Source organism: Ambystoma mexicanum, chromosome 11, assembly GCF_040938575.1.
Source record: "Ambystoma mexicanum isolate Mex_15411 chromosome 11, UKY_AmexF1_1, whole genome shotgun sequence".
Lineage (NCBI taxonomy): Eukaryota > Metazoa > Chordata > Amphibia > Caudata > Ambystomatidae > Ambystoma > Ambystoma mexicanum.
The window spans coordinates 1,327,665,456-1,327,690,067 of record NC_090934.1 but is presented as its reverse complement, the minus strand read 5'-3'; the positions used below and the strand labels follow the sequence as shown (position 1 = coordinate 1,327,690,067).

Below are 24,612 nucleotides of genomic sequence, written 5' to 3'. Positions count from 1 at the left end.
CATTAATACCGACAGTTAGTTGCCAAAATGGAGGATTTACCCCCACCTCCAAGTACAGCCTCCACTTTACCGTTGAAATTATAGTACAGAGGTGTGGTAAGGTCCCTGTAAAGTGGAGGTAACAGAATTTCCGCTCTTTACCCCCACCATTTTTTACCCCACACTGTACTCATAATGAGGCCCAAAATCACTTTCAGTGGAGCAGAGCCAGCCCTTACATCAGGTATAGGCTCTGAAGGTAGTAATGAGGTTACTGAGACCGCATCATCCTGGAATATTAAGTTGTTCCGGCAAACAGCATAGCAGAGTTTGGTGTATCAGGGAAACAAATTCTGGTTTGTGTGGGAGGAAACAATCCACTGTTGGATTCATGATCACTCTGGTGAATATCGAATCATTTGTCATGCTTGTCTAGATCTTCCACCATCTGAGGAAGCAGAGGTTCTCAAAAGTACATGCCGTTGAGGATGGAGACAACAACACAATTTGTGAGGGCTTGGAACTCTCTCTTGGACTATGGAAGGCCCCAAAACTACCTTTTTACACAGGAATTGGAGCTCTTCTCGGAAACCCTTTGCCATTCTATTTACGCACATGTACAGTGGCCATTGATCTTCGTCCGCGTTGGTCAGCAGGGGACACTGTGCAAGGTCGGACTGATGCTGGCTAGCATGAAATGCCAGGATATCCACAGTGGGTGAAAGCTTATTGTGACAGGGCAGTAGGCATTCCGTTGGTCATGCCTTTCTGGCCTCACACTCTATCCTGAAGGGCCTCAGCTGTCAACCCTGTGGATGTAGACTGTTTATGTAGAGGTCCCAAAGGGAACACCCCAAGGGTCCTAAGGGTGTGGCTTGATGGTAGTCTGTCTGGGGCCTCGGCCTATAGGCTGGCTCTAGCTACTACTGTGACGGCTTACACTTTCCCCCAGAGATAAACCCCTGTAGACCCTCCGCCAATATTAGACCCAGCAGGAACATCTAATACCAGCCTGGTAACTCGCACCTTGCTGTGAAGCGATTTACTAGCACCTTTCCCAAACTAGTGACATGCTGCGAACGTGCCACCTTGCTGTGGTGCCTGTGAAAACAAAGGTCTACTTAACCCATATATAAAAAGTCATATTATATGCAAACCAGGCTGGATCTGCCACCCCTTTCCCCCTACAGCCAGGGGTGTTTAACCTGTAGCTATCCAGATGTTTTGTATTAAAACTCCCATCAGACATGGGCAGCATAATCAATGGGGAGGGATCATTAGAATAATAGGCCAAAATATCTGCCGAGCCAAAGGTTGGAGACTCCTGCCCTAGAGGGAATAGTGCAGACCAAACTGTTATCTATGTCGTGACACCCCAGACCTATTGCAGCATTATTGGGCATGATGTGTGAGCTGCAGCACGATTCCTTATGCTCATTGGGCAAGTGATCTATGTCTGGGAATATTTCTCCCGCTTGGGAGACCATGATTAAACAAAAAGCAATGGATGTAGTAAATGCTTGAGGCAACATATCTTAATCGCAGAGAATGCTTCTGGATTGCATTCCATTCCGCCACTTTTAGTTCACTTGTTGTTGGGGAGAATTCTCATTTCTCTGCTAATCCCCTTCAACCTTCGAGCCCCCCAGCTCTTTTTCTGGACTTTAGGACTTTATCATTTTAACCCTGGAGTGAGACCTTTTTCTCAGTCTCATGTGTTTGACCTGATTTGGATTATGTGTTTCCTCTGTTTTTGGAGTCTGACAAACTCCATAGGCATCTGCTTTTTGTATGGTGACACACAGCACCTTCAGTGCAGTGTCGCAGATAAATCCTTTAGATTTCTCAGAAGGTTTAAATACCTTTTCCTGTGTGAATTACTGTTCCCAAAAATAGTAAGGTGAAATCGACTTCACTTACCTTTTCTCTTTGTAGGTCCAGCACGCACCATCATATGTGGACTGCTGGGGGGTTACCTAGTAGCCCCTTATCCTACATTCTCATGTAACATTTTTTGTAACCCTCCCTACTTTAAATGGCTGTTGACAGTGGTTTAATTTTCCTACCATTGTGCTTTTCTACCGCAGGCTGAATCCTCAGCTGCAGTATAGCACCCGTGGGTGACCATTTTGTCAAAATGGCACTTGGTCGTCTTTTTTCGTCATTTTCTGTTTGTGAGGTCTTTCTTGGGTTTTGCTCTGCACGTTGAACCAGGTTTGAGCCCTTTGTTTGTTTTGCCTATTGGTGGCTTCATCCCTGAAGTCCGCCTCTGGCCCCAGTGTGTCTGGAAAGGCAGGATGTGGGGAAGGTTCCCGAAACTCCCCTGTCCTTTGTCTCTAGGAGTGGATGAATGCAACCAGTCCTGATTGGCTGGCTTGCTGTCCTTTCGGGACAGCCACCCTGCTGTTTGATTGACACCCTAGGCTGTGCATAAATGGGAGAAACTTGCTTAAAAGGCGAGGGTTTTGGGAGTAGAGGCAGAGTCGACCTCTGGGAATAACACCCGGCGAAGAAACCTTGAACGAAGCTTGCTGCATCCTCCTGGAACTTTCGAATTGCCCGGTGAAGACCTGCTGCTGTGCTGAAACTCCTTTTTCTAATGGACAAGAGAAGCTCCAGAAGGGACGTCTTTCTTTGGGTTAGTGGGACCAACTAACCCTGAGACTAATTCCACTGGAAAACCTTCCCCCACTGGCTGTACTTCTTTGCTGCTGCAGACGAGTGCCAGGGGTCGAGAAATCCGTAGTTGAGTGCAATGTCTGAAATCTGTCCAGAAGCTCCGGGAGACTCCTAAGGACCCCTCAAAAGCAGGACAACCCAAGCTCGAGTCCCCTCACTAGATTGCAGGACACAAGGAGTGAAGGAAACCCAACCAGTATCCAAGATCCGCAGTGGTGCTGTTTACAGAGCGCTGAAACTGCAAAGTGCCACTGAACCGAAAAGAGGCCGTAGCTGCCGGCGACCTCCAAATTGCTGCCGCAGGAGCCCGCCAGACGTCCTCCTTCTTGTCCCCACGACTGAGGCTCAGGGACCCAGGATCTGCATCACTGCAACAGGACAGAATCAGGCTGGACCACTCTTCTTCAAACCAGAGGTACTGGGTAGACATGGGGTACTTAACCTCAGTGTCTCTTTTTGGCTGAGCTCTTCTCAGTTGAGGTTTTGCATTGGCTGCTTTTGAGTTGATTCCAGCTCTCCTTTCACAGGCTTTACAGCATGTGACCCTACACGTGAGTTATACAAACTCTCTAACTTTGTGCCATTGATATTTGTGTCCCTCATAGATGGTAACTTGTTTAGGACTGTTATTGCTGGGAAAGGTTTGTCCAGATCTCATTGGAAGATTTGTCCTTGCCTATACTGAGAACCTGTTTAACCTGTTTCCTTCCTTTAACCTTTCCTTTCTGCAACCTCAATCTGCAAAGTATAACTAGTTATATATAAATACCATTACTGTGCTTGTGAATGAAGTCACCTCTGGGTGTGGGAATTGTCTAAAGAGCATATCCAAAGAGTAGCCACTAACTTGTGCTGATCCTGAAAAGTATTTAAAGTATATTGATTGCCACATACATTGCCCTTTCTAAAGAATACTTATTTAAAAATTGTTAGATAAATAACTATAACAGAAACCTTGAGTATAAGTTACTTGTAAATACGAATTTCATTGCTACATCTCACATTTACCCCTCTTGAGATAGGCCTGGCTGCTCAGTCACACTACCAACTTGTGTAGTACAGACCTATCCCAAAAGGTGAGTTACCCAATACCAAGCAGATGTTTTGTGTAGTCTCAAAGTGTTACTACACCAATTCTTACCTAACGCTTGTATCATTACGAAAGATTATTAACCATGTGCAAACCAGCCTTGAGTACACCACCAAAAAGAGCAGCCCAGCCCAAAGTGCTTCCAGCTCATCACAGAGACACAATCTGCTCCAGACATGTTTCAGTCTTAGTGAGCCTAATCAGTTCAAAACAGTTCATAACTTTTGAAATGTACTGTGTTCTGGCTTCAGGCTTTTAAAACAAAAAATACTGGAACTGTTAAGCCTGAAGTGATAAATCAAGGAAGAGGACTGACCCTACCGAAGAGATATTTTTTCGAATATTTCTGTGTCAATGTCATTCTGATCTTCTACAAGCAGCAAAAATGTTGATGCAGAGAAAACGCAACATAGCACTCAGCCGAATAACAGAGCTGCCTCCTTCCATTGTGGTGGATGCAGTTCAAACACAGCAGGGACTGCCCAAATAGAGGAGGCGTAAACCAGAGTATTCGGTTACCCTGTTAGTTATTTTTATGCTCATTCCTAGGTGCCAAAATCTCCACCCCAAATCTTAATCATATTAAAACTATTCCATGCCGTTTCTAATATATTTTGTGCGGGCAATATATTTTCTCATTTGGAAGTTGGTTTAATTTTAGAATCTTAACTTAACTGTCGGATGTGTGGGAACAGGCATACAAGCTTGGCTGTCTTTGGTAGCCAGCCACATAGTTGTAGAGAGATTGAAAAGGGGCATATGTCACAGGAATAGTGGTGTTTTGCAGGACATGTTCTACAAGAGTGCCGTAGTTGAGCCACAAATTCGGAAGCATGTTTTAAAATATACTTAAATGGAGGGATATAGTTGTGTCAAGGAGACTGTTACAGCACTCTCAATCCAATCAATTGATATGAGTAATCATTCTGCCTTTCTTCTGAGAATTAATCTGGCTGGTTCGGCCACATAATTTGTTTAATATATTCAGTGGGGACCACACGAAAGACAGCAGGACATTGAACACACTTTATAAGAATATTGAAGAATGGATGGACAACAATTGGATGTGCCTTAACAGCAAGAAGACCGAGCTAATGGTGTTTGGATCCACCCAGGCACGAGCTAAACTCGCCTCTGACTATCAGGCATTTCAAATCAACGAAACTTGTATTGAAGTCGTGGGCAAGGTTAAAAAACTCGGCATAACCCTGGAAGCATCCCTTAATGCAGATGCTCAAGCCATGTATGTTAGCAAAAATTGTAATTATTACATCAGACTTCTTAAAGCAATAAGACCCCTACTCAGTGAAAAGAATTATGCTACTATGGCCAGAGATACCATCTTGTCGCGCCTGGATTATTGAAACGCACTTCTCGCTGGTGCTAGTAAGCAAAGCATGCACAAATTCCAACTAGTCAAAATAATGCGATCAGAACGATTAAACAAAAAACAAGAAATGAACACATTAGTGAAGCCAGACAGGACCTTCACTGGCTGAAAATGGAGGACTGTGTTCTATTTAAGTCCTTATGCCTATCACATAAGTGTCTTTATGGCAATGCACCAGCCTATCTGAAGTCCAAACTCACCTTCTATAACCCTACCAAGGCACTAAGATCAGAAGCCAAGGATCTGATAACAACCCTGAAATATAAAAAAAGAACTCGGTATGGGTAGAGCTTTCCCCAACCGAGCGGCAGTCAGCTGGAACAAATTGCCGATCTGTCTTAGGTTAGAGACTAATCACTCCTTTTGTTAAAACAGCTTAAAACTTTGCTCTTCAAGTAAACCACCCTGTTAAGTTCCTGGCCTGAAAATGTCTTAAGCCCTACCTGTACTGTGATCTGTCCTGTCTCACGCTGTTTTACTATCCGTCTGTCCCTGTCTCCATGTATGCCCCCTGATGCTTGCGGACAGTCGGCGCTATACAAATAAATAATTCATTAATATGACATAGAGCAAAAAGACGTCTGGCACTGTTTCCTGTATTTCGTGACTCTTTTTCAATGCCTTAAGTTATTCACCATGCTCTGTTTAACATGTTAAAGAAAATCCTAATATACCAGTTTGTTAGGTTTTGCTGCATTTTTGTTAATAGCATTTGTCAGTTCTTGAGTAACACTACTCAGTTTCCCTAGTTATTTGGGTATGATTATGGAGGCTGTGGGGGTTCCGAAGGTGCTCTTCCTGTTAGTCTTGAGTATTTTGTGGTTAAGTTGTTTTTTGGGTTTGGTTGATCAGGTTATCTTTTCTTTTATCTAGTAGTGTAGATGGAATTGGCTTTTGTTGGACTTATTTCTGTTTGGTACATTGGTGCTGGGTCTTGCAGGGCAGCGTGTGTCCTTGTCCTGTTCCTCTCGTTTGTCCCATTGACTTCTGCATTTTATCTAGTTATTTTTTACTTTATTTGCTGTGAAGGGAGATATTTTTGATCAGCCGGCTCAGATTTGGTAGTATGTTATGAAGGGTTAGGCATTGTCTCAATTGGAACCTAATCTTGCCAATTTACTGTGTGTTATGGTTTGTTTTTGATCTTAAGAGACAGTGGTGCAATTTCCCAACGTAGTCCTGCTCAGTTTTGATGTCAAAAAACGTTTTGTCATGCACCATTGGCGTATCTTGTAAGTAGGTTAACATTAGGACAGCTGTGCACCATTCTTTATTCCCCATTATCAATCTGTGAATGGGGTATCTGAGTTTTTGTGTGAGGATCTTAATTTTTTTTACCATCTTTTGAGGTTATTTTAGGAATGATCTTATGGTTACTAGTAAAGTTAGAGGGTAATTGAAACCAGGCCAATTCCTGGCTGGACGATAGCAAAGGTGGAGCGATCGGACGTGCCTGGGAGGAGCAGTTATGAGGAAACATAAATAGAGTTTAAATGGCAAGGCAGACAGATTTTACATTTCTAGGCTAGTTGCTGGTTTTCGGACTCTCCAGGTGGGCTTCATGAACTATTGGACAGTTCTCGATGAGGTTTTTGTGGACTATAGTGGCAAGTAGATTTGGTGCTGGAGGCTTACTGCCGATTCAAAGGTGGTGACAGACACTCTTGCTAGATCTGATAGACAGGAGGGCTGACAAATATTGGCTTTTGCTCGTTTAGTAGGAAAACACTGCATTTGATTTGACTCTGTCTTCAAGATTAGCGTTTGGAGCATATAGGAGATCTCCCCTGAGCGATGAGTAATGGCGTGTGGCTTTAAATGCAAGCAAACCGTTTTCCATCTACCGTATTTGGACTGATTCCATATACTGTATATAATACCCTTTAAGCATGTATGCTGCATTCTCTAAAACAAACTTAACACCCAGGATAATCAAGGCCACGTCGATTTTTGGTATCCAGTGAAAATGTAGCCAACAAAAATGTAGTCTGTGAAAAAGTTGTGGTGAAAATACCTCTGCAGTGAAAAAGTTGGCAAGCAAAATGCAGTCGAAAAGTAGCCACTAAATGTAGAGCTGCTAGGGTAATATTTGGGGTTAAAAAAGATTTAGTAGGCTTGTGATTGCCTGATTTAGGGTTAGTATAGAGGTTCGGGGTCAGGATGGGGTTAGCCTAAATAGGTTGGGGTTTGGTTAGTCGTTACGGTAGATTAAGTCTCAGGGTTAGTGTTTGGGTAGAAGTTATTGTAAGGCTAAGGCTAATAGAGTAATTGTTTGGGTAAGTGTTAAAGAAAGGGATAGGGAGTTTGGAGAGGACTGGTGATTTTGGAGTAGGATAATGGTTAGGATACAGTTGGTGGTTAGGGTAAAGCAGGCATTAGGGTAAGTGTTGCAGTTACGGTAAGGGGTAAGTAGCATAGTAAGGGTTTGGTTTAAGTAAAGGGGTTTGTACTTTGTGGTGTGATGAGAATGGAGACCAGTTCACTGTTCATTTTCTATTTATTTTGAATGGAGTAACATGGAAAGAGTATGCTTTAGAGCTCTAAAGGCTTAGTGTTGTGTAAGAGTACAGGGTGGAATAGGGGTTTTAATTAGAGTTAGTGGAAGGATTAAGAACGGAGTTAGGGTGATTGTGGAGGTTTTGTTAGATGTTTGCATTATTTTTAGGGTTAAAGCCTTGTATTTGTATTGAATGACCACATTTTTGAAAACTAATGTTTGCTGACTACATTTTCCTGGGGACATTTTCACATAAAGCCCGATTTTCAAGAGTCTTTGGTATTAAGTATTATCCCTAAACACCTTCATTTTGTACCAGTACTCTTGATTAGTCATTGAATCTTGGGGATCTGGCAAGTAACCCCCCAAAACTGAAGCAGACTTTTTTTGTCATGCCCCTAGTTTTAGCAAAAAGAATGCCTTCTACAGGCCTTTGTTTTAGTGACCCATATGCAATCGGTCTTAAGATGTTCCAGACGGGGCACAACCATTTCCAGCACTTAATGGGATAGACTTTTGCTTCTTCCTGGTCATGCCAGCCAAAGCATTTTCACATATATAACTCTGTGAATTCAGTTTACATGCATTCAGTGCTATTGAGAAGCAGCTGAACTAGAACACTTTGTAAGGAGCTCCTCTGATCTTCAAGAGCATTCTTAATTATTGCTTTGATCTCCCACTCTGTGTGTGCCATTGTAGTTCTACTTTGCCCTTTTTTGTTTTTCTACCTACCAGTTTTGATTACATTTTCTTTTATGTATGTTACTGTTGTTGAATTTGACATAAAAAATACAATAGAAGTTCATGTAATATGTGCGCTTGTTAAAGAAGGTTTGAGTTACTTCATGAAGGTTTCCGAGACTGCATGGCAGGAATTCACGAGACTGGACTTTTTCTGCTCCATTAAAATTTGTATCTCGGTCGCTTACTGAAAAAAAGATTCAGGTTTAGTTCTCCTAAAAGTAAGAAACGTATGGGATCAACCTCCACACCTTTGTAGGTGGATTTAGATTACAGCAGATGTTGGTGTATAATTTGTTTGTTTAAAGCAACTCCCTTCATTGAGATAGCTTGCGTGTTTGTTCAATGTTTCCAGCTGCATGATCGATGCATTGCATTCCCTTTTTGTCATTATTGTGGGTGACCTAGACGCTGGCCTCTGATCAGATCTCCAAGCTGTTTGACATGAGCATGAAAGAGAATTTGTAGACTGTGGCAGTCCTTATGTCATGCAGGCCAAAGGCTTGAGTTCCAACTATTAAAACACTGGAATCTATGAATGAAAAAATATTCAATAGAATGTTGTTGCATGATACATATGGTAAGCAGTAAGGTTTTCCAGCTCTGGTGCATACAATGTGAAGACTTTTTCATGTTGAGATTGCTCACTGTTCTTTTTTGTTTCTTTCAGTTACGTTTACGAGACAGGAGGGACTCCCCTCAGCTGCTAATGGATGCTAAACACATCTTCCCTGTAACGTTCCCGTTCAACCCATCATCGCTTGCTTTAGAAACCATCCAGATTCCCAGTAGCCTTGGACTCGGGTTTCTCATACGTGTCTGAAGCTATTTGCACTATCAACTGTTAAGATGTCTTTTGCCTGCAAGATATGTATGTATTAAGGCCCAGTGAGTCACTGAAAACACATTTTCGGAAGAAAACTTCACCCACCTGGAGCTTTTTCATGAAAGGCTGGAAACATTTGATTTCTTGGAGAGAGAATTTGTTTGTGTAGCTCTTTACGTTCTTTGTGACATTTACATAAGTTGGCAATTCGATGTCCAGAAGAACTCAAGCCTTTCATCAAGAAATGTGTCTTCAGTTGCCAAGTGCTACTTGTAGACCATTAGTGCAATTATTTTGTTGCCTAAATTCTATATAGCATATTCGTGTATGTCTGAGGGGCCAGTTGGATCGCAGCCACTTAAGAAAGAAGAACAGGCTGTGGCATACATTCTCCGCAAGATATGGAAAATGGTGTTATTTAATTTAGTGAGTAGGCTCTTATTCACAATGTTTAAACATTTTAGAAACTGGAATGGAAGAATATCATGTGCTTTCTCAGTTAGCTCCTTTTATATCAGTATGATGTAAATTATTAAGTATTATAAGGACCTGTTAAGTTTACTGTATAATACATAGGATAACTTGTTTAGTACCGTGGTTAGCTACACACAATGCATTGCTGCTGCATATTGTGCAACCTACGACAATATGCTTACTTGGCAGGGCAGAGCAAAATGTTAATGTTTAGATTTCATTTTATGTACAGTCCCACGCCACCTATCATAGCTTCATTTTTGTAAACACCGCTCAAAATCTATTCGGGGGAGGAGGGATGGTCACTAAGCCGAAGGATGTGGCAGGCGCCAAAGGACACGACAGGCTGCTTCGCAACAAAATATGTCCTGTGTGAATAGGCTTTCTGAAAGCAAAGGGAACAAAACTGTTTAGGGGTACTTAGTTGGTGTTTGGCGGTCTATCCCTTGCGTTTCCGTAATCCAGGCAGTATTTTTTATTTGTAGTGTCAAGCTTGTGTATTGTTCACCCAATGTCTTCAAACCGTGTCCTTTTAAATGTTACCTTTGTTCTGCTTTGGAAATAATCTGTTTAATTGTGCACATGCCTAATAACTTAAGCCTTAGTAGATTGTTTCCCTATTGCTGACCAGTTGGGATTTTGCTGGTAGTCAGCAATAAGAAAACTGCATCACAACTGAAAAGTATGTTAGGTCTAGTTGCAATTCCAAATCCGAAAGCCACTTTGTTATTTAGGTACGTTTTGATTCTACAGGGGGCCAAGAACCAGGTGCGTTTTGGACTGTAGGGCAACATGCGTCACTATATTTGATTCTGGGCAGGTCACTGGGCATCTGTTTATTTGGAGTGCTGGAGGACAGTGGCTTTTTTATTTTGCAAATTGAGGTGCATGACATCTTTTAAATGGAATAATAATAACTTGTTGTTAATAATTTGTTTATATTGTTGTTTTTTTCAGTGCTTTACATAGAACATATTTGCATACATTACGAATAAAATGCCCCAACCTCCGCTCCCTGAGTTTTCTAGTGCCTTGCAACTTCTCTGCTCCAGGTAAGCGGCAGGGCACTTTTTCCCCACACGAAAATGCCTGTGTGTCATTAGGCGAAATAATGCAAAGCAAAAGCCCATCTCCCATTTCCTTGTAGGGCACATTAACAGGTTCTGCTGCTTCTCCAAGCCACCGTGCATCACTTAACTTTTCACCACGAAGGACAACCTGCATCTCTCCAGTTTCCAATAACCAAATGAAAATAATGTGTATTTGTAAATGTGTGCAGTCAAAAAAAAAATGTTAGCGTTTGTTTATATAATTTTTAAAATAATGTATTTATTTAGTAAACATAGTTATTATACAAACTTTTGCTTTTCATAAAACCTCAAATCCAATGCCTATTCCAGTGCCAAGGGACGGTATAGCATTTTTGCTGTAACAAACCTATTAAAATTAATTAATGACACAATCCATCCCCTCCCAGGCCCCAAGAAATCCAGGTTAATTTTATTTTTATTAACCTCCCAAATCAAACTTCTTCCACATTATGCCCCATAGCACCATCCGTTGACATACTGGGTTCTGACGTGGCCCCCTCCACAACCACGGTCGTCCTTCATATCAGAGGTTCCTTTGCTCCCAAAAATCCCAACCAAGAACAAACCCAAAGCTCTCAACACCAATATGTTAAGCCCCCCATATAGGGTTTCCCACCATGCTTCAGCATCCAGACCATGAATTTTGTTAAATTTCTCGTGTGACGGAACGGTTCTTTCCTTTTCCAGTTTCGGGCAGAATAGAATCAAGTGTCGAAGGGATTCTGTTTTCTGTTCGCAGAATCGGCATTTGTCACTTTCTGCAAGGCCGTATTTAAACAGTACCTCCTTTGTTCTTAGTATGTTTAAATGGAATCTCAAAATCCGGTCTCGTTGCTTTGGCCAGGGAAATTTCCTCAGGTACTCCGGGGTGATGTTCAACAAACCAGTTAACAGTTTGGATAGAGTGTGGCGCTTTGACTCGGCTCTATTTACTTCAGATTCAGCCCAGTCTGCCACCAGTAACGCTTCTTTTACCTTTCTTGGGTTGTCACGCAAGGTATCCATTGATATGTCCAATTTAACTAGAATGTCCCGACATGCGTCTCTCCACTGATTTAGTGGCCAAAAGGACATGCCTTCTTCTTTGGTGATTACGTATTGTGGGGGGCACTCCGGACTTATCACCTTGCAAAACGTCATTCGAGATCTCCATTGGATTCGAGCATATAATTAATGGAGGCCCAGCTTATGTCTAATCACTCGTATTGGGACCGCATTTGGGAGTCTCAAGATTCACTTCCAGTACTTTCCAGTTTTTCCCAAAACTCTTTTGGAAAGTTCAGGCCTGATTCCCCAGCATGTTATAGCTGGTACAACCTCCTGGTTGTAAAATTTTATCAAAGGTTTCAATGAGAATTTCCCATATTTGTCTCCTATTACAATCCTTGGGGCTGTGAGTCGATTAATTTTCCCCAATAAGCTTTCCTTCCATAGGATATTTCCCCGATCTGCACTGATCGTAATTCCCAAATATCGGGTTGCAGTTGTTATATTAAGTCTATCTGTCCCAAGAGTCCAGCGGAGCATCTTTTTGTCTTGGCTCTTGGGTTTTTGATCACTAAAATCTCTGATTTGCCTATGTTGATATTCAGCCCTTTCCGCTCTATATAGGCTTGTAATGCATCAAGCTTTCTCTGGAGGCCCACCAGTGTGAGGTCCAGCAGGACTAAATTGTCCGCGTATAACAAGTGCCCCACTGCAATTCCTTTTATCTTTGGTGAACACGATCTTACTGGTTCCAAAATTTCTTTCATATCGTTTATGAAACAGTTGTACAGAATTGCAGCCAAGGGGCAACCTTGTTTCAGGCCTCTACGAGTTTCAATTTCCTCAGACAATTCTACAGAATGATCAAGCCTGATTTGCAAGGTGGTTCCTGTATGCAGTTTTGTTTTCCACTATATATAATTCAAAAGTTCACTAAACCTATGTTAAGATCCTAAAGTGCCTATCCTGTGTGTCATCCGGTGATTTAGGTTTTCTTCTAACTTTGGTAACTGTGCAGTGCTAATATCAAAGAAGACAGTTACAGGTCCACCCTGACATGCCGTAAGAGCTTAATGCCACTGCTTCAGTAGCAAGTGGATCCAGGTGCGAGTGGATTGCGGATACCAGGAAACCTAAATAGTTTCTCTGTTGGGCAGAAGCAGTTTTACCCAAGTCATTGAAGCACTTCTGGTTACTTTCCTTTCAATCCTAATCTGACTCTCATCTTTGTGATTTTCCTATTTTTCTATCATGTCGCATTTGTATTCATGTATGTAGAGATAGCATTAAGCCCTGGCCTCATGCCAAAAACCCATGGCTATGTGTTTCTTTCCATAGGTGGTTAATTTTGTCGACCTTGAGTTTACTTTAGGGGAACTCCCTACACGAGGTTCTCAAGTACTTTGTGTGGGTGGCACAGTGGAATTCGCAATGCGCCAAAATAAGTCTTGCCAGATTTGCATTGTGTTCTCCTGAGAACTTCAGAGGATGTGTTGAGATTTAAAGTAGGAGTATGTATTATGTTGCCCAACATTTTGCCACTTTTTTTTCTGAAACCAGTTGAAAAATGATTGTTTCGATGCACGATTCTAGAAGTCTTTTTATTATTCAATAATGCGGTATATGTACTTGGCCATTTGTATACATGCAGTGTGCTTGTATTGGGGAAGCTCCCGCTGCAAGGGCCTTTTTGTTGCCTGCGAGTGACAAGTTTGAATCTCATTGAAATAATTTGGCCCTGGATCATTCGGAGGTTGATGGAATATGTACCAATGCATTGGTTTGTGTTAGCCTTACTAGTACTGAGGCTATAGCATAAGCTTTTCCTAAAAACTTGGTATCCCTATCATTGTACTTTATTTGAGGTTGCAATTCGTTTTTTTTTCTCTGGTTAGAAAACAGATGCGCTTGATTAAGAGGCGAGGTACCATTTGATATGCTTATTTTTTTCTGCTTTACCAGCTAAGCATTAGGCACCCATCATTAATACCAATTATCTCGAAGTTGCAATTATCATTTGCTGTATGTATTGTTGAAAGATATGTTGAAGCATAAAATGCCCAGCACACTCCCCTCCCTCTCGCCCTAGTTTGTCTCGCAATCAATCTAATATTTGAGAACCAATATTGTTTCAAACCAAGCCAATTTGAATAGTCCAGGGTATCTTGGTCCTCCATCAGTATCCTAAGATATTGTCCAGGATGCTGGCATGCGAGCACACAAAGTTGCCCATACGTTCATTTTGTTGTCATCTTTCAAGGTTTTATTTAAAAAAGATGCCTTCATTGAGATGATCTACTCACTATATTTAGTTTCTTGCTTCATTTTCTTTTGTCCCTGCATTGTGTTTGTTCATATTCCAGTGCTTCTAGTCTTGCACAACTTAGTAGGGTTGGCAAGAAATGAAATCAAATAGGCGTTCTGAGAAATATATTGGTTGTCTGCTGCTATTTATAAACCTAAATGGCCTTCTTATCCTTTATATACAAAAGGATATGGTTTACACTCTAAGAAACCCACATTATCTACGTGAAAATGTCTCCTCAATACCACTCCCAATGGCCTCCCATGCAACAATGTACATAAGTCACTGTCTAGTAGTAAGAGATTTGCCACCAATGATGACTCCTGCACCTGCTTCCCTGTGCATGCGTTGTGACCCATCAGGATGCATTAAAACAATAAGTTCAAGTATTCAAATGGAACATCTCTGGAGCACTTCTGGATCAAGTTGTTGAAACAGAATACATTTTACAGAAACAATTGAAAAGGTTTTTGGGGGTAACACACCAAACTATTGCCACAGCATAGGCTCAATAGATTGCGTTTCTGCGTCACTCCGTCTTGTTTTGTCACAAAACGGAATGTATTTCTGAAAGGTGGCTTCCTGTTAAAGAAATCAAGAAATCGAAATGGGGCTCTCAGATTGGGACGTTAAATGTCTCCCATCGAATAGAAGGATGTTTATCTCGTGTGATTATTTTCTTCTCCGATAAATTGAAGCATTGTAAATAGGTATTGATTGGGGATATAATGTGCATACATTGTAGTATTACTGAAAGGGAGCATAACATTCCCAAAACCGGTTCCATCTTCCCATCATTGACTTGTAAACCTCAAGGAATATTCAGAGTCATGACAGTGGGCAGACGGAACCGTTATATCCATTCCTAAGGTATCGTTTCTACTGTGCTTTTGGTAGCTTACACACCCCTGTACTAGTCCTCGTCCACTTGATCTAAATGATGCCTCTGATGCGCGGCCATTGTAAACCACCGGCGCCAGCCTTGGACCAAGAAAGGAAAGCCACTAGAGATTGCACCTGCTAGCGCTGTGGTCTGTTGCTGAAGGATGGTGTGGGTTCCTTACGGAACTGGATCCGCGCAGGGGACACATTACCAGCCTGCATTGCTGTGGGAAAATAATGCACATGCTTTGAACTTCGTTGTGTTGACAAATGGAAGGAATCGTTGCATCAGACGCTGCTTAAAGATATCGTCCAAGTGCTAGATATGCTTGACGAGTGCGTAGGGTTGAAAGTGTGCCACTCGCAGCCCGCCAGAGAGCTTGGCCCGCACTCTCCAAACAGATAGCCTGTGGGTCTAACCAGGTTTACTGGCAGAAGCATGACCTGAAACTGGAGGAGCCAGTATAACTTGGCAAAAGCAGATCAGGAAAAGGAAAAAGATGTCCACAAAGAGAACAAATAAAAATAGATGGAAGCCTGCAGCCATGCCAAAATAATCCACTCCTAACTAGGTTGACAAAGAAATATTGGGGCATGCCAGAGGGCAGAGTTAGCGTGAGCAGAGGAAGACATGGTAGTTACTGTGCATACGCTTCAGCTTTGATTTTGCAAATAAAGATTTTTCTGTCCAGTCCAATCACTGCCGGGAGAAGAAAGGGCCAGTACAGTGAGAACATGTTCATTAGCAGTTATTTGCTGACTGGAAACTAGACATAGAACCTCTATATGCAATCTGCTTTTGTTCCCTGCAACTTTACTATGCTGGCAGGAACCCAGAACTCAGAAATCTAAACACGGGCTCAGACACAGTTCAGGTTAGGAAAACACCATTAGCCCTGTAAAGTACTGGAGAAATTGTCTGTCTGTGATTCTAAGAATTGCATCCACTGGGTGCAGAATCTGGGCATACATTTTCTAATAAGCAACATGTCCTGTTTTTCTACTTTGACTAAAAGTCTTAGATATTTATGTTCTCAGATTACCTTCTTTCCTTGTTACACAGGCGAGACAACACTGACAACAGTCTGCACACATTGTAAATATCATTGGACAAATTAATTTGTTCATGGCTACATCTAGATTACAAACAGGTGTGTCCCTGCTGAAATAGCCTATTAATATCTCAATACCCTTTTCTTTCTTTTTAATCGTATTAGCAAGGCGATTGAAGGCTATTGATGGGAGGCTTGTAAGGGTAATGCAGAGTATGTTGAAAGTACTCTTGAAAGTCACAACATTCCTTTTATCTTGATGCTTAGGCTGCAAATGTGACATACTGCAATAGATAATACTTTTCAGGCATTGCATTGTTAAGATTGCACTTTAACTGTAAACGCCCCACGTTTTTACTACAGTCACCATTGGGATTTTTTCGTAGGAGACATTAGTTGTGATTACAAGGGCACACAAGTAATTTAAGTCGCTGCTCTTCTAAATGCCCTAGAAAGAGCTCTGGATGTGTGACCCCCCACCCCCCTCCGTTCCCCCTCCGGTTGCAATCATATTTCTGTACGCTGGATGCTATGATGGCTAAAAGCCGTTTTTTTTCGTATTGTTTGTACCTTGTACAATTGCTCTGCAGTGTTTATCAGTTGCGAAGGTAATAGAATATAGCTACAAATATGTAAATAAAATATTTAAAATATCCTCATATACACTTAGTGTTCATTCTAGTGTAAAGCACCTTTCAGTCTCCCTATTTGCTTTCTGCAAAATGGTACTTCCTGCGGCCAAAATAGTTCTTTTGAATTATCAGTTTGGTTGTTGAAAGATTGTAACGGCCAATAAAAGTGAAAACATCCGTATTGGCATTAAAATAAGAATGTTTGTGCGGCCTGTTGTAAGAAAAAAACTGTGTTGTAAAAACTGGAAGAAACTTATGTATACTTTAATCATAATTTCTAACCATTCCTTGCAGGGACATATATGCCTAAACTGTATTTATTCCAGTTTTGTTTTGTTTACATGTATAAAGCCTTACCTTTATTATAGTAAAAAATGTCTGTTACCAAAACATCGTCTTAACCTCAATTTTGGTGGTTTTATTTAATGTTACTTTTTATATCCTGTCTGGAATTAATTGTAAACCATTTTGGATATCTGAATTATAAACGTTGTCCACCTAACCAGTAGTGCACTTTACTTTTCTTCAATTGGACCGGTTTCAAGGATAAAACATAATTTCGAAAATGTGCTGCATGCAACAATCTCTCAAACCGTGATCCTGTGTGTGTTTTCGGTACTTAATCGGTTGTCCGCCCCATTTTGAAATTAACACTGGAAAATGTTTATTCTTTGTTCTTCTGTGTTGAATATTTACATGTGCAACACTGTATATGTTTTTATTTTCACTATCTTTTGATATTTTTGGTGAATGTCTGGATGTTTCCAAGTATACTGTGGTCATTACGTTCCACAATTATTACCTCATGGAGTCTGTTGTTCACTTTTCCAGTGGTTTTTGGATTTGCCATTTCAATGTTTCTGATAAAAATGAATACCATGATCTTTTTAACTGCGATCACAGCTTACTGAAACATTGTGCATTGTTTAAATATACACGATCTATTCAAATTGATGATAAAAGTGGGGGACACACTGAAGTGGCCATACGGTGTGTTGCGCATGTAAGCAACCACTGCAAAGCTGACTGGTAGGGTTTTGCCTAACTCGTGAGACTGCACTGTTAAAGTCACATTTTCCACTGGTGGTTTATCCACCATGCTTTCTGTATGATTTCTCAAGTTGATGCAGAGTGGTTTGTTTTCCGTTATATGTTAACATGGTCAGTTAATACCGAATTGGAAAGGGTTAAAGAGATCAGGCTTGGTTGCCCCTGCTCAATATTAATTCCACAGTCATACATTTTTTTAAGTACTCTCAATTGACATTTGCATGAAATGCACATAGATTAACTTGTAGTCAACACTTGCTCCATAGATCGCGTTTTCCACCGAGAGGTGGTTGCTTCTAAACTAATAGGTAGTGGCTTCCCAGAATGCCCCGCTACTATTGTTTTCTCTATATGTATATCTATGCGAGGAAGTCTTGTTATACAGAGATCATTTTCTTCTAATTTAATGAGCGAGGAGAACGCTGTCAGATGTTTCTAGGCCATTTGCACCTTGCATTAGCGATCTGTAGCAAGAAACCTCAGCACATAAGAACTTGATGTCTTGGGAATCGTCACACATGTCGCCAACCCATTGTCATTTTATTGCACGATAAGTGTGGAGTCACTAGGAATATTCTCAGTTCCTGAGTACCACACTTAAATTCTTACGAAAAACCTGCAAATGTTTTTTCTCTTTCTCACAAAAGTGAAAGAATTCCACAACAGGAATGGCAACATTAGCTCTGTTGTAATGTCTAACAATGTACTTTATAAGTGTGAGCATCATAAGCACTGTATCCAGTTAATTATCATTGTAAATTGTTCAAATAAAGATAGTTCTCTACTGAGTCATACTGTTTTCTTTTGGATGTGTTGAGAGTTTGTTTGTGGGAAGAAAAATGAAATATAGAAATGACAGTAGTAGTCATTTATATAGCTAGCGCCTATTCCCATTTGTATGGCCTCAGAGTGCTTTGTGGTAGGAACGCCCTCAGGGACCGAAGTCCAGGTATGGGAACATTTTCAGAAAAGGCTTAGAGTGCATTGTGCATTTGGCCAAGATTAGGAATTCAAAGCCAAAACTCTTCTCCTTCATGGGAATGAAAATTGCAACATCTCTGCGCACCATTTTGATTGCATATAATACTATTCCTAACACAACTATGTGAGCCTGGTTTTCGTTATAGCAGGGCACACACATCACACTAATACATAAATAAATAAGGCCTTAAAGTATTGATGTGCTTTCATGGTTTCCCCATAAAAGCTATTAGTTGTGTTAACTCGGTTGAATCACCTAATTGCCAATTTACAAAAATTACTGCAGTGCTCCGAGTCGGACCGCATTACTGTGCATTTTTCCTCGTGCTCACTGCTGTGGGCTTGATTTGTAAAAATCCAACATTGCCCACTGGGGCCTGCATCACCTGTGGCCATTTTTTCTCTATCATGGCCGCCGCCTCTGCAGTTTCCCCAAGCACCAGAGTGCCGTGTCACCATTGTGCACTGCGGCTGCTGTGATTGGCTCATTTCTCCAACAAAGAACCTAACGGTGAGCTGGCAGGCGTGTAATATGGCCCACCCTCCAACGCCCACAAAAACGGGCCCTTTCTGGCCCTGTCCGATGCTGGAAGGTGCCCCCCGATACTGCTGCACCTCCGATCTACCAATCAGAAGTAAACTAACTGCTTCCTGCACCTAAAACAATAGACAATACCACCTTTCCCTGGTAAGCATCACTGAATCACCTGCCTTGGGCAATATCTTTCAACTTGACTGCTTGCTGACTCTTACCTCCCAGCCACACTTCTAACGGCGTCCTCCCCCCAAAGTGCATTGGTTACGTCCTATACACCCCTTCCTTTATGCTACCTATTGTGCCTGATGCTTTTTAATTGCTACAGTGGCGTTCTTCACTGCGTCAAACCGAGGTGTGCTTTTCAAACTATCGCAACCTCCACTTTTGTGCTATTTTAGTGCTTTTGTGCAAAGTCAAATCTAGGCAGCAGCTACCTTGACAAATAGAACCAGAAAAGCAACTTTTGACAATGTTTTTCGTATCTGAAAACCTCCTACCAGACCAGACATAAGTTCCCTAATTGTACACCTGGAACCGCACAGTGATCATGACCCAATAATAATGATATGTTCAGGAATGGTGTGGGAAAATACAAACAGTTGTAAAGAACGGGTGGCACTAGGAGGAAGAAACCGACTTAGTCTATTGCCGAAAGCCATTCCTTGATTAACAAAAGATTTACTTGCATGGCAAAACCAGGAAACAGAATATGTCGAATATGACAGTCCTGCTAGCCTTTAGAGAACAGACACAGAAATGTGAAGCCATGTCATAAACCAAGACATGTTCATAACAAGCTGGTGGCAGCACACAAAATCTCATGAGAAAGGAATTAGGACAGCTGCAAACTTCATCAACTACAAATAAAAAGGATCTATTGCGGAAAGGAGGCAAAAAAATAAGAATTGGGTCAAACAACATAAAGCCTAGATCCTTCAAAAAAGAAGCAATGTTACAGGCTCTTAACAACAATAGCAAGACCTTATGGCAGCTTTTGAATGAACGAGGAATATCAGCATGCCCACACCAACTAAACCCCATACCAGAAAATGCATTGGTAAAGCACTTTGGGAAGCGTTTGAAGCGAAAAATCCAACAAACAGAAAACCACAAGTCGACCGGAGACAGCATATTGAATTTGACACAGAGGAAATCTTAATGTTAATTAAAAAAGTAAGCCGGTCATGAGCCCCGGGTCTGGATGGCCTTTCCAACGTCATATTGAAAGTGGCCCCGGAAGCATGGGCTGACTTCTGTCAAGTCCTCTTCAGCAGAATCATTCAAAGGGGAAGAATCCCCAAATCTTAGAAAGCAGCAATAGTGGTCCCCATATTTAAAAAGGTAAACCGAATGTTACCAACAAACTACAGGCCAATCGCCCTCCTAGATGTTGAGAGATATTTTCACGATGATCCTCCTAAGGAGGCTGAATGAGTGGGTATTGGCAACAAAGAGCTTCGACAGCATACAAGCTGGCTTCATTAAGGAGGTGCGAATGCATCTTAAATCTACTTTTAGTCTACTGAAACCTTGAGTTATAAGGAACAAAGGGAAAATCTATCTGGCTTATATTGAGCTGGAACAGGCATTCGATAGTATAGATAGAGAATTACTGTGGCAGAAGTTAAAATCTAGAGGATGCCCGAATGACTTGTTGTTAGCGAGCAAAGGTCTATACTCGGGGACAAACATGCAGATCAAGTTAGATCAACCGGGCAATCCAACCAGCAAAATAGATAATTCAAATGAACCGAAACAAGGATGTCCCCTTGCCCCTCTATTCTCTATACTCTATTCAACATTTTCTTGAAGACCTGAAAATAGACCTTGCGGACAAAACAACCTTTCCTCCCAAGATAAACGGAACAGAATTAGACTGGCAACTGTACGCGGATGACCGGGTGCTCTTGGACCAGACACAAATTGGTCTGCAGAGAAAACTGGACATCATGCAGAGAAACGTAAACAAACAGCCTGAAGATTAATGCATCAAAATCCGAAATGAAATAATGATATTTGGGGCTCAAAGGGGAAGTAAAAAGAAAAGAGAAAGTTTGTTATGAAACGGGAAACATCCGAGTCCATCTAACAAGATAAAATATCACTGGATAATTTTAAGTGTTGCTACAGGGGAAAACGTATGGATTGATTGCCTGAAGAGGAAAGCAAAACACCTAACCTCCCAGGGCATGACAATTGATTGTAGGTTCAGGAAATTCTCCCTCCAACCAGTCATAACCTTCTACAATCAAAAGGTGACACCAGTTCTTATTTACCGGCCAGAGGCCTTTCTTGGACTTCGCTAGGAAACTTGGGACTTTCTGGAAGGCTTCTTCTGGAAAAGAATACTAGACCTCCCAAAGGCCACCCCTGTGGCAATCGTTCGACATGAGCTAGGCCTTCCATCATTATATGTGAGAGTAGTATGGAAGGGATTGCTACTCTTCAGTAAGGCAAACATGACAAATAGTACCCTGCAGTTTGACATGATCAAGATCAAAGAACTAGATATGAATGATTGGGCACTTAATCAGTGGAGGAATCACTATGCAACTATTCTACAGAACCTAGGGACTTCAGTTGAAATCCTATGCAAAACAGACATATGTAAAAAGAATTTTGTGGGCAGATGACTGGCGCGAAACGGAATTAACATCAAATTCCATCACACATACCCTCTCTAAAAATAATCTTGGACAACTAAATGTTACTCCAGGTTTATAATAAGCAGCAAGACCTGTTCTTGAGGTTCAGGGTGAACATGTTCCATACCAAAACCAATGTAAGGAGATATGGGTGCAAACAAGAGAATAAGTGTCGCCTGTGTGGTCTACAGAGCAAATCCTTAAAACATCTAACATTGTTTACTCACTATGTTAATGGACCTACTGTAATAATATTGCAATCTGTAATGAATGCACCAAGATACCTTTGGGTTAGGTGCACTCTACAAATTATTGAATAAATAAATAAATACATTGTTTTGCCCCGATCTGAAGGACCTATGATCGATCCATCTATATAACAATATGTTCCAAAAGGTTGATCTGGATGTGGAAAAAAGTGGTGGGAGGTTTTTGTATGGGGGCCAAAATCCAAGAACTATATTTGCTCTGGTAAAATTCCTTGAAGCAACATTCGAAGGAGTGCGGAATATAATCAACTTTAGTCACCTCAGATGAATGTATGAGGACAGTGAAAAGTTTGAAATAAACTAAACACTGAATAAAAAGAAAATCTAGGTTTGCTTTTTTAAATTGTTACAACCTCCACGTGTGTGCTATTTTAGTGTTTTTGTGCAAAGTCAAATCAAGGTGTGCTTTTTAACTACCCACTAGTTCTGGCTGATAGGTCGCCTGGTGAGCTGTCTCGTGCCTGTGCAGTATCTACCCCGTCCCACTCCCCCTCTCTACCTACTTCTATGGCTCTCTCCATCCAGCCCACCTACTCTTAACTGCTATGCTATCACCTATGCCCCCTTTCTCATGAAGTCTGCAGGGAAAAAACGTCTTTATTTTAATCCGTTGCAGACACCTACGTCAGTGCCACGTCCAAACAGTCACTGCCATCTTCTGTTCTGTGCCTTCTCCTGTTGACTCCTTATCTGATCTCCGCACTCTCTCTCTTCCTCACCGATTAATGGTGACACTAGACTGGAACTAGACTAGACACTAGATGGGAAGTTCTCTTGGATGGCTTCTCATCCTCGAGGTGCATCATTAATACCTATTGCAATGGCACTATCATGGCACAGGGTTCTCAACCCGACCTCCTCTTCTTTCACCGGTGCCTGCGTCTCATCAACTTTCTTCCTGCTCCTCCTCCTTCCTCTCTGCACCTCCTTCATCACCTCTGCCGGGTGTACGACCCCTCTGTACCCCTTCTTTAAGGGTGGTGACCGGCTTCACTTAGCCACACTTAATGCTCGTTCTGCTATCAAACATTCTTCTGATATTTGCCTCCGCCTTGAAGACTTTGATCTCAACGTCATCACTCTCACAAGATGTGGTTCAATGCCAGCTTAGTCACTGCTTTCGACTACCTTCACCCGGATGGCTACATGATCATCTGAAAGCCTCGTCCCAACTGCACTGGCGGTGGTGTAGCGTTGATCTTCGCTGAGTGGGTCCCTTCTTCCCTCATACCCACCCAGCCCTACTCCTCCTTTGAAAGCCTGATCTGCAAGCTTGGCATCTCTCCCACTTCCTCTCTGACCATTGCGACCATCTCCAGGCTCCCGGGCCCCATCTCCTCTTTTCTTTCAGAATTTCTCCTCCCCTCGCCTGGCCTCCACCTGCAATCTCTTCCTCCTATGTGATTTCAACATCCACTGACTCTTCAGTTACACCATCCACTCTCTACCGTGACCTCTCCCCCCATCCCTCTTGCCCTGCCCACTCAGCTGGAGACACTATTGATTACTTCATACTGATCTCTTGCTCTCTACCACACTCTCCACACCACTATCCTGGACTGACCACATTCTCTTACCTGGGACCTCTCTGCCCTCTGACAAACTCCCCCAGCCTTGCCAGCCTTGTTTGCAAAAATGCGTCCAATGAACCAAGTGTCAGTTACTGGTTTCGCCTCCACCTTAATCCTACCCCCCTCCAACCTCTGACTCTGACTTTGCTCTCAACAATCTAGCTGTCACTATCAGTAAGACTCTCAATATCCTTGCCCCTGTCATGTGGATCTGCCTGAAACCTACCTCCAAGCATAACACTTGGTTTGGCTTTGATCTAGCAGCCCTGAAACGCAAGTGCAGAGCTGCTGAACGGAAGTGGCAGACGTCGACCTCATCCACTTAATAACTAGCCGTTCGCCTTCTCCGAAGGAAATACCGTCTCTCCATTCGCTCCAAGAAGAGGGCTCACATCCAGTCATGTGTCTCTGGAGCTAATAACAACACGTCTGAACTCTTTAAAATCTGCAAGGAACTAGCCAATCCATCTGCAGTTTCTACCTCATCTATGCCTTCCCAGGCCCACTGCACTGGCCACCCACATCACTGCTAAAACTCAGGACATCCTGTGTTCTCTCACATCCTCTCGACCCCCACACCCACTGCTGCCCTTGGCCTCTTCACCTCCCACATCCACTCACTAGAGTTGTCTGCTCTATGATGGTCTCATGACCGGTCTCACCCTGTTCCTTGAGAACTATTAAGGGCACTATCGGCTCCCTTGCCCCTGCACAAGCGGACTTCTGCAATCACTCTTGCCACTGGGTCTTTTCCCTTCTTCCCTCAAGCACTCTCCTGTGTCCCCCTTCCTGAAAGCCTTCTGCCGACCCCTTATGTCCAACTACCACCCCATCTCTCCCACTCCCTTCCTTGGGAAACCTTTGGAGAAGTTGGTCTAGATTTAGAGCATCCAGAGGCATGGAAACTGCTCTACTGAACACCCGTGAAGAATT

The 24,612-nt window shown here is 42.1% G+C and overlaps 1 protein-coding gene across 1 annotated transcript in view; it reads left to right on the top strand.

Annotated features, from left to right (window-relative positions):
• The window catches only part of MYO5A (myosin VA), a 937,291-nt gene extending 918,828 nt beyond the window's left edge, over positions 1-18,463 (top strand). Inside the window, exon 42 of the mRNA XM_069624847.1 lies at positions 9,047-18,463. Within this exon, the coding sequence (XP_069480948.1) occupies positions 9,047-9,199 (153 nt within the window). The 3' untranslated portion in view covers positions 9,200-18,463. The remainder of the gene's footprint in view (positions 1-9,046) is intronic.
• The last annotated feature ends 6,149 nt before the right edge of the window (positions 18,464-24,612 follow it).